The sequence below is a fragment of the Lipotes vexillifer genome, unplaced genomic scaffold, assembly GCF_000442215.2.
Source record: "Lipotes vexillifer unplaced genomic scaffold, Lipotes_vexillifer_v1.1 scaffold180, whole genome shotgun sequence".
Taxonomy (NCBI): domain Eukaryota; kingdom Metazoa; phylum Chordata; class Mammalia; order Artiodactyla; family Lipotidae; genus Lipotes; species Lipotes vexillifer.
This window is the reverse complement of record NW_006796149.1, coordinates 2,205,236-2,215,183: the sequence shown is the minus strand read 5'-3', so window position 1 is coordinate 2,215,183 and position 9,948 is coordinate 2,205,236. Positions and strand designations below refer to the sequence as shown.

At 46.1% G+C, this 9,948-nt stretch overlaps 1 protein-coding gene across 1 annotated transcript in view; it reads left to right on the top strand.

Annotated features, from left to right (window-relative positions):
* The first annotated feature begins 112 nt into the window (after nt 1–112).
* The window catches only part of TMCC3 (transmembrane and coiled-coil domain family 3), a 67,891-nt gene continuing 58,055 nt past the window's right edge, over nt 113–9,948 (top strand). The window contains exon 1 of the mRNA XM_007468209.1: nt 113–190. Coding sequence (XP_007468271.1) covers nt 113–190 — 78 coding nt within the window. The remainder of the gene's footprint in view (nt 191–9,948) is intronic.

Below are 9,948 nucleotides of genomic sequence, written 5' to 3'. Positions count from 1 at the left end.
GCGCCGCCCCCTGGCCGAGGCTCACACCCGGCGAGCCCGAGCCCGAGCACGGCAGGCAGCTCGCGGCGCGGCGCCACGGGACCCCGGGAAAGTTCCCAGCGCGAGCGCCGAGATGCCGGGCAGCGACACGGCGCTCACCGTGGACCGGACCTACTCCGACCCGGGCCGGCACCACCGCTGCAAGAGCCGGGTGAGAGGCGCGCGCTGAGTGGCGGTGGGGGCGCCAGGCCGAGGGGCGAGGCCGGGTGGGCTTGGGCTCCGGCGGGAAGGACGTCGCCCTGCGCGTTTCTCCGCCTCCCTCCCTCTCTCTCTTCCCGGCGGCCCCGAGTCCGGGCTTCCCCGCTCAGTTCGAGCTGACGGGGTTGGGAAGTGGGGAGTGGGAACCCGGCCCGCGGTTCCGAGACCCCAGGTCCCCCTCCCGGGCGGGGGCGGCGCAAAGCCCCCCCCGCCGTCCTCTTCCGCTTGTCGGTCCCAGCGCGCCCGGGTCTCCCCGACGGCCGGCGCTCCGCCGCCCTCTCTGCCAGGCAGCGCCCGCCGCGCGGTAGGGGACGCGAGGGGATCCCGCCATCCGCGGCACCGTGTTCGCGGAGGACGGCCTCCTTCCCTCTTTGTAAGCTCCGGTGCTGCCGCCGCGTCTCCGCAGCCGTCGGGGATTTCGGGCTCGGGGTTGGTGGCCGGAGCCCGCGCGCTGCGCGCGGCCGGAGCGCGGAGGGGCGGCGGACCAGCTTCCCGGTTTCCCGCGGCCGCTCCTCCCGGCTCTGCCCCAGTGAAAAGTCATTCTGCGCGCTGCCTCTCCAGAGTTTTTAGCCGTGCGGAGCCGGCGCCCTCTCCATTGTTTGCAGGGTAATTTGCTGTTGCTGATTTTGGCTGTGGGCGAAAATAGCTTTTCAGAGTATGCAGCGGAGACGAGCCGTACAGTGCTTGAACGTAGAGGGAGGCCTCAGCCTGAGCGCTGGTGGTCCCTCGGGGATACCTTTATTCTCCTGAGGTGTTTAATCGTCCAGGCTCAACACTTCGCTCTCCCCTTGGCTGATTGAAGTGCCATTTAGAACAGCAGCTCCTTCACCCTGGCATTTGTTCGGGCGGGGGATACCCGGAGGTGTTCTTTGCTCTGACCGCTCACTTGTCCGATCTCAGCCTTTGAGTGCCAGCCTCCCTGCATCAAGTTCACGGAGGTAGGGTCGTGCTCGCATCGGTTAATCAATTTAACAGAATGATTTAAATTTTTTCGGATTAAATATATTTAGTGGAATAATACTTACCTCCTGCACCCAGTTCGCTCTCCCCTCCCCCCAAATAATTCTCTTAATTTTTTAAACTTTCTTTAAAAGTTCCATAACAGTTTGTCATGAAAATAACTAGAAACTCCATTTGGAAGAAAACATTGATAAAAGATCTTTGGTTACCTACAGTTAGAAGTTTTTGGAGGGATGGCTGCTGGTGAACACAGTGTTAAATGCGAAGAAAGGTGAACATCTTTTTCAAATGCGTTTGTGATTGGGAGGGGTGGCTCATAATGTAGCTGACAGAAGAAATTTCAGATTTGAAAAAAATGTGGAAGCTGGGTTTCTCTTGTCACAACTGTGGTGATCTTCGCGTAAACAACAGGATTAGTAATCTTTGAGGGATGGATGGCTCCCTGAGCCCATTTAAGCAATTTGGCAAAACTCACGGAACTTTCCAAAACTCACTCTTTTTACTACTGAGATGGAAAGTGGCAAAGCAGATGTGTAAGTCAGCTGAAGACTTTATCTCTCCTGTATCTGCCATTGTTCCATTTCCACACCCGTTTTTTTCTGTTAAAGGACCGCAACCTTATGTGAAGGGTGTTTCTTATTTTGTTTAAAATTCTACTGACAGTATCAAACTACTACATTGTTTTGTTAGCATGGAGATACCTGGTTTTTATATAGACCATGTATTAAAACTGAGTTAGACATTATATGTACTGATTATTCTAAATGAGCTTATTGGGCAAATGAAATCTGGTGAAGGCTGGAAGAAATTGGATCAAAGAAGGCTAGAGCTTCAGTGGACAGGGATCACAGGTTCTACAGCACTGATGATGCTGAGATCCCTGCTTAAACTTCTTGACTGTCTGCTTTTAGGGTTTTTATTGTTGAGACAGTGGGGAATAGAAAGAATGAGTGGCATTTTTGAAAACTCCTTAGAGCCTTTCTCAAGTGGGGCTGATGTAATTTTGATCTGTCCTGAAGGCAGCAATAAGTCTGCTGTAATGAAGGAAAGGTAGCAGTAATTTTCTTGTGCAGCAGGTATAGCCCATTAGCTGATTCTAATTCCTCTTTTGTGGAACTCACTTAGATGTAGCTATAAAGATTTATTTTCTTTACACTCAGAATGTATATAATGCCGAGGGAAAACATCAAGTGGCACTAAGGTTTAATTTCTTGATGTCACCTTCTTGACTTAGCAATAAACCATCTAGTACAGGATTTAAAAATAACTTTTTTATGGACTCATTTGGTAAATGAGCTCCCCTAAAAACACTATAATGAGAACTGGAGGTGCATGTGAAGAGCTGATTAACTTTCAGAGATATGCAGATTCCTCCCAGGCAGGGGCTAAGACTATGAGATCAAGTTCTTGGTTACCGAACGGTCATTTTTTGAGTTCAAAATTGATACTTTGTTGAGAAAACAGGGAACATATACATCTCTCTTGCTGAGCTTGTTTAAGCCTTTGAGACTGGAATAATAATGAGGCAGTGTACTATTTTAACAGTGTACAAGTCTATTTTTACAGCCAGGTGGATTAACCTAAATTTTTCCCCCCTCAGTGAAAATTTAATGTAACTGATGAATTCTGTGGTTGTCTCTAAGCTGACAAGTCAGGATCATTCACATTTTTAAACTTCATCTGGGTAAAACTCAGAAATGGTACATGTTAAAACTCAATGCACTCAATGTAATATCCCTTTGCTTTAAAATAAAGAGCATCTGTAATTAGAATCCTGCTTTTTTTTTATGTCCTAGATAGTTAAAGCCTATTATCTAATTTATTTATATTTTAAAAATATTTATTTATTTGGCTGCGCTGGGTCTTAGTTGCCGCACATGGGATCTTTAGTTGCGGCATGCGAACTCTTTGTTGCGGCATGTGGGATCTAGTTCCCTGACCAGGGATCAAACCCAGGCCCCCTGCATTGGGAGCATGGAGTCTTAGCCACTGGACTACCAGGGAAGTCCCCTATTATCTTTTTAACAATATAGGCAGTCTGCTTTCTAGACAGCAACTGGTCTTTATTGATCAATTATGTCTGAATCAAATTTTTGTTAGTCCTAATTTTAAATGTCCTAAAATACCATCTTCAGCCACTTGGGTATAGTGGTGAACAGCTGTGGCTCTGGGAGCAGAAGACTTGGATCATATTCTGGCTCTTCACACTTCCCAGCTGGGTGACTGCTGGAGCAGGGTCTCACCTTTCTGAGCCTCCAGTTCCCCATCTATAAAAGGTGATAATAATCCCTTAATCCCTACTTTTGGGAGTGATTATGAGTCTTCAATAAGAGAATTTGTAAAAACAATGGTTGTGTATACTCAGGTATTAGCTGTTTTTCTCCATATATGTAAGGTGGATAATTTTTTTTTCTTGCTCTGTTGATACCACTACTCAGAACTGCTAGTTGTCCTGAGTACCTGCCTTCCCCCCATCTCTAGTCTGTCAGCCATGCCACTGGATCTTTGACATTTCTCTGGAATTGGTTCCTTCCATGTTCCCCAGCCATCCCACCTTAGTTTAGCCACTTACCACCTCAGGAAGAGATAACTGGTACGTTAGCTTTCTCTTTGGTCTCTGATGTCATCAACTTCTATTCCATCTAGCCTGCAAGGACCAGACTGTTCTGTCTACAGAACCACTTTCATTCGGCTAGCCCGCAGAAGACAGATTCTGTGCTAGTAGCGCTGCTTCCTAACCATGTCACCTTGGACCTTATAGTCATCCTAAGTCTTAGTTTCCTCTTCCACGCCATAGAGGTGTTGTGAGTAATAAATGAGTAATGTCTAAAAATGCCAGGTCCACAGTGACAACTCAATAGATAGTGGCCAGTTTTTGTTATTACTATGTAAGACATATTCATAAGCTTGGAAATGGAAAGACTCTAATTTTGTGAATAATATAGAGACTTTTCTGGCACTTTTAGCATTTGGTACCTCCCTCCATTGCGCGTTCCTCATCAATTGACTGTTTACATGTTTACAAACTGTAGACACTGGCACTTTGAGAGCAAGAAGTTTCATTCAGCAAATATTTGTGAGCACCTTCTCTGCTAGCTGCAGGCATCAGGAGTATAAGGGTGAATGAAACAGTCTGGCCCCTCTGGAAACTTAATATCTGGTGAGTGTATCTTATTTATACTTGTGGCCCCAGGAAATACCCTTCTCTTTTACGGGAGGAAGTGATGATAGTAAGTAGTCTCTAGCATCTGAAGTAAAACCTGTGTTGGGCATGGTTGCTCCCTGTAGTACATCTTTATACATGCTGAGGTTTGGAAATTGATCCAGAATTGCACGATGAGTAATGGCACGATGAGTAATGGCAGTCAGGAAGAAGCGGATGTCAGATCCCTTCTCACCATGGAAATGGTTGGGCAGTGGTGTAGTAAGTTGATGATCGCATGCTTACTCCCTGGGCAGGAGCCAGAGTGAGTGGAAACTGAACTTCTGTTGTAGGTGACACTGACCTGGTGAAGTGGTAAACTGAGTAAGTGGTGTGTGAGTACACTTTTAATCAGTGATTTGTTTTATTCTCAAGAGTTAATTAAAGGGACGGTGAATAGATGAATGTCCAAGTCAGAATTTTCTTAAGTGCAGCACGAACGATTGACGCGGTGCGTGTTTTTTGAGCGATGCTTTGCTGCAGTCTCACCGGTTCTCCCTTTAGATCGGAGTGTGCTGCGATCCACCAGCATGCTTGCTTGTCACATCCACTGTAGAACACCAAAACAGCTGCTACCAAGTTGGATGGCAGGACTTCTTTGCTTCAGACCCACCACCTAGATTTCCAGGGCTGCTCTTAAGGTCAGAAATCAGCCTCATCTTTCTAGGTGGATATTGCCCAAGTCTTAGCTTAGGAGAGGCTGTAGCTTTCAGCCCTGCTGTTTCTTAACTGTGTTTTCATGTTTTCAGCAGAGAGGGGGGTGGTGAGAGAGAAGAGAACCATGGATCACTGTACTGTGAATCAGAATGAGGACTTTACATTCCTCAGAAAAGGAACATCATAGTTGTGCATGATCTGTGCATAATCCAGCTGCTTCCACTGACTTGGGGGAGGGAGATGCTACTTGAAGGAGAATGTAGTGTGTGTGTTGATTATTCCCCTGTAAGAAGGCAAAAAGTACGTAAATGAAAAAAAGAATGCAGCAATGGTGATAATAGCCAACGTGTACCAATTCCTTACTATACACCAGGCACAATATTAAGCACTTTAAATGCACTACCTCCTTAATCCTCACAGTATCCTATTTATAGTTCCATTTTACGGATGAGAAAGTTAAGGCCCAGATGGGTTAAGTAATTTGTCCAAGGCCCTGTGGCTATTAGGAAATGGTGGAACCAGGGTTTGATGAACCCAGATCTAATAACAGAGCTGGCATTTTAACCACTTCCCAATCTTGTGCTTTTGAGCTGAGTATTGGAGAGCAGCTCAGTCTTATTTTATTTTATTTTTTTGTCTGCGTTGGGTCTTCATTGCTGCATGCGGCCTTTCTCTAGTTGCAGCGAGCTGGGGCTACTCTCACTGCGGTGGCTTCTCTTGTTGCAGAGTGTGGGCTCTAGGCACGTGGGCTTCAGTAGTTGCAGCACGTGGGCTCAGCAGTTAGGGCACACAGGTCCTAGAGCGCAGGCTTAGTAGTTGTGGCACACAGGCTCAGTTGCTCTGGAGCATGTGGGATCTTCCCGACCAGGGATCAGACCTGTGTCCCCTGCATTGGCAGGTGGACTCCTAACCGCTGCGCCACCAGGGAAGTACGAGCAGTTCAGTCCTAATAAACCTGCTGATTGCTTGGGGATGGATTGCTCAACTTCCACAGGGTGCCCAGCCAAAATTGTGTGCTCGGGATTCTTAGGACACAGCACTTTGCCAGTGCTTTGCAGATAGTTGTATGTTCCCAGTAAGCATTTGGAGAATGCACGATTTATGAACTTTTTATAATGCCTAAGATGTAAGAATTTTGACAGTAGTTGGGGACATCTTCAAGGCTGTTAAATAAGCTTATGATTTAAAGACATTGTCAAGGAATCTTCTACCTGGTGTTTGGTCTCTGGAGGATGAGCAGTTGAAATACACAACGAGGGTCGTTGCTCCTTGTGACAACTGAGTCACGTTCTGGCCTCACAGGATCTCCCTGTAGGACCTGAACTTCACTGAGCTGAAGGCATGCGCTTCTCATACTTAAGGCAGAGGGTTGGTAAGTTAGACTCAAAGGTTTCACCATGTTAGAACTGAAGGAGAATTCAGACATTAACTCCAGACCATCCCACTTGCAGAAGTAGGAAAGTGACGTCCAGCCAGACTGTAACCAGTGAAATTACGTAACTAATACAGACTGATTAGGACTAACCATTATACCAGTTTCTCTCTTAGAAGAGAATTTCTTTAAAGAAAACTGCTTAAAACATTTTAAAATACCAAGTTAATTGCTAAGTTACATGTGATAAACATCTCAAAATTGAACTGGGGTAAAATGGGAATTTCTAACTATTTTCATCCCTTTTGTTTTGTTTGTTTGTTTTTTGTTTTGCGGTACGCAGGCCTCTCACTGTTGTGGCCTCTCCCATTGCGGAGCACAGGCTCCAGACACGCAGGCTCAGGGGCCATGGCTCATGGGCCCAGCCTCTCCGCGGCATGTGGGATCTTCCCGGATCGGGGCACGAAGCCGTGTCACCAGCATCGGCAGGCGGACTCTCAACCACTGTGCCACCAGGGAAGCCCTAACTATTTTCAGTAGAGAATTAATTGATGAACAGATGTAAAATTTTGTGATTTTTAGGTGAAAAAGGCTGAATTTGAATGATTTAGTGTTGGGCCATTATCTTTCTGAATTTATTTCCAGATTTTTGGTGGGGCTGGAGTGAAGAGGTGGGGTAACAATGCATATATCAAACTACTTAGCTGCACTGGATCTGCTGCCACTTTTTCAAAATTATCTTTTCTGAGGTCACTTTTATGGTCATTTTTTTTTTTCAAAATAAAGTTTTGAGAAGTGAGTTCATCTTTGTCTGACCTTCTACCTGTTGGGTAAGGGTACTGGGAAAAAACATATACCACATGCAGAAGTCTTGGAATATATCATATACGAACTTCACTTAGAATCCATCCCCAGTCTTCTGTCACCTCTGAAGCTCTCCGTTCCTGTGAGCTTTTTTTTTTTTTTTGCGGTACGTGGGCCTCTCACTGTTGTGGCCTCTCCCATCGCGGAGCACAGGCTCCAAAGTGCAGGCTCAGCGGCCATGGCTCACGGGCCTAGCCGCTCCGCAGCACGTGGGATCTTCCCGGAACGGGGCACGAACCTGTGTCCCCTGCATCGACAGGCGGACTCTCAACCACTGCGCCACCAGGGAAGCCCCCTGTGAGTCTCTTTTGAGAGCATCTTCCAGCACCAAGTGGCTTTGGTATATATAATTTCCATATAACAGAGCTCGTAAACAGAAACCAAAAACATCATCTGGTTCTTAGCTGAAGAAATAGTCATGTGCTGCAACCCCGGGGGAAGACAGGGATCGGGTCCATCGGCCTTTTGAGAGATGGCACGTCCAGTGCCCATCCCCAGGGACATGCCTCCCTGAGTGAAAGTGTGTGTGGTTCCTGTCTTAACATGCTGACTTGAGAGCCCAACCTAGGTGCAGCTTTACCCCGGAGTACCCAGATGTTCCACAGGCACCTCGAAGTGTTGTGTGTCAGACTTAACTCGTTCTCTCCAATCCCCCCCAATTCCTGATGAATACTTTTCCCATACAGCCAGCCCCCAAACTGGATGCATGGGAAGCCCCCTCAATCAGCCCCCTCGTCCACCACATCCAGTGGTTTACTTCTTAAATTTTTTCAACCACCTTTTCCTTTTTATCCCCAACCTCACTTACGCAGTTTACTTCTAGATTTGAGGGCTGGAGTGAAGGGTTCAGAGTCTGGACTTTGGAGCCAAGCTGGAATGTCAGCTTCTCCACCTACCAGCTGTGTGAATGACTGTGAGAAGTGGCATTGGGAAACCCATCACAGCGTTTGTTGTTCTGACATTGAGTCATTCTTTGTCTACCGCAGAGTTCCCTAGACTTCACTCATTCCCACGCCTCCTACAAACAGCTTCGGGCCACCTGTACCCTTATTTACTTAATATTTCTAAATCAATTCACTCCTTAAAATTTTATCTTTAAAGTATCCATGTGACTACTCTAGCTGAATACTGTCTGGGCCTCTGAGGCCTGCAGCACCAGATGAAAAAGATTAGCAAATGCGGGAGCTTTGTTAGGGAGTCGTTAGTGCAGAACAAGACTTTCTCCTGGACTGAAGCAGCTGTGTTGGATTGAGGACTGTTTTCAAGGGACTCACTCGCTCCCGGTGATTCTGTGTGTTTAACGCTTTCATTTTTGTCCTCCTAAAATGATTCAGAATCATTGAGGAAAACACTGGTGTTAATGTATCATCTCCCTTCCTCTATGAAACAGTTCTCTTAGACCATTTGCCTAGAAAATACTTAGAAATATATATAATTTTTCTTCTCATGGATTGTGAAAATTTGAATAATTGAATGTTTTGGGATGAACAAAAGTGCACCCTGTTGAGTTGAAGGCAGTCTTGTCTGCGTAGGGATACTTGGGAGAGGTTGGGAAAACACGAGTTGTGTTCCAGGCTGTGTTTCTAGTCTTCCCATGACCTGCGAGAAACCAAGGCGATGGTAGAAGGCCTGAGGCTAAAGAATGGATATCCAGAAGATACGGATTCTTTGGGAGCTTCAGGCAAGGACAGAAAGTGGGTGGAGAAGAAATTTAAGTTCTCTGTTTCTCTGAAGTAAAGTTGAATCTAATTAAGCTGTATCTGTAGGCTTGTTGTAACGTAAGGAAACTAAATGATGCCTTGAGCTGCATCCTTTCTCAGAAAATCTGATATAAGCACTTGTCCAAAAATAAAGTCTGCCCTTAGTGAAAGCTATGCTTCAACACCTCGGTATATTTACTCATGTGTGTGCAAGTGTGTGTTGGGACCGAAAGTCCCTCTTTTTCTGTCTTTGTAAAGATGTTGCCATAATCTAGAAGGCTTGGAACTTGGCTTCAGTGGTGTACTATTTTAATCTCACTAATTGGAACAGGTGGCCTCGATTTGAGACTGAATCACTAGTTGGCATAGATTTTAATTTATCTGAACATATGAGGCCCATTCAGTAAGAGCTGTTCAGTCTGCGCGTTGGCATCAGGCAAAGTGCTCGAAAGCATCAACCATTAAAAGCACAGGAGACAGAGAGGAGGGTTGAAGAAATGTAGTCGAATAGTTTGCTGCTTTGACTCCATTCTTAAATATTGGGTGAAGAGCTATAAAGGAACGTGGTTAAGGAAAGCTTGTCTAGATGCTTAAGACATCTACTTGTAAATATTTCTCCAAGTGAGGAAGATGTCTTATGTACATCCTTTGAATCCACCCCACACGATGGCATGTTTCAAGAGGACTTCATGCTGTCCTCCTGGCTCTGTAGGTCTTAGCACATCGACAGGCGTGAGGTGAAGGGGTGTGCCTGGGCGACTCAGCTTACCGCAGGTGCTCAAGTTGAGGTACCTTAAGACACCTCTCATGAAATCATGCATGGTCTCCTGATCATGAGCTTCTCTAGCTGGACCACTGCTTTATTTTTAGAGTAACTGTATGCTCTGCATAGTGTCTTGTCAATATCTTGCTTTAAATGCTTCAGCAGGGAAGAATTCCAGCTTTTTACGCTGAAC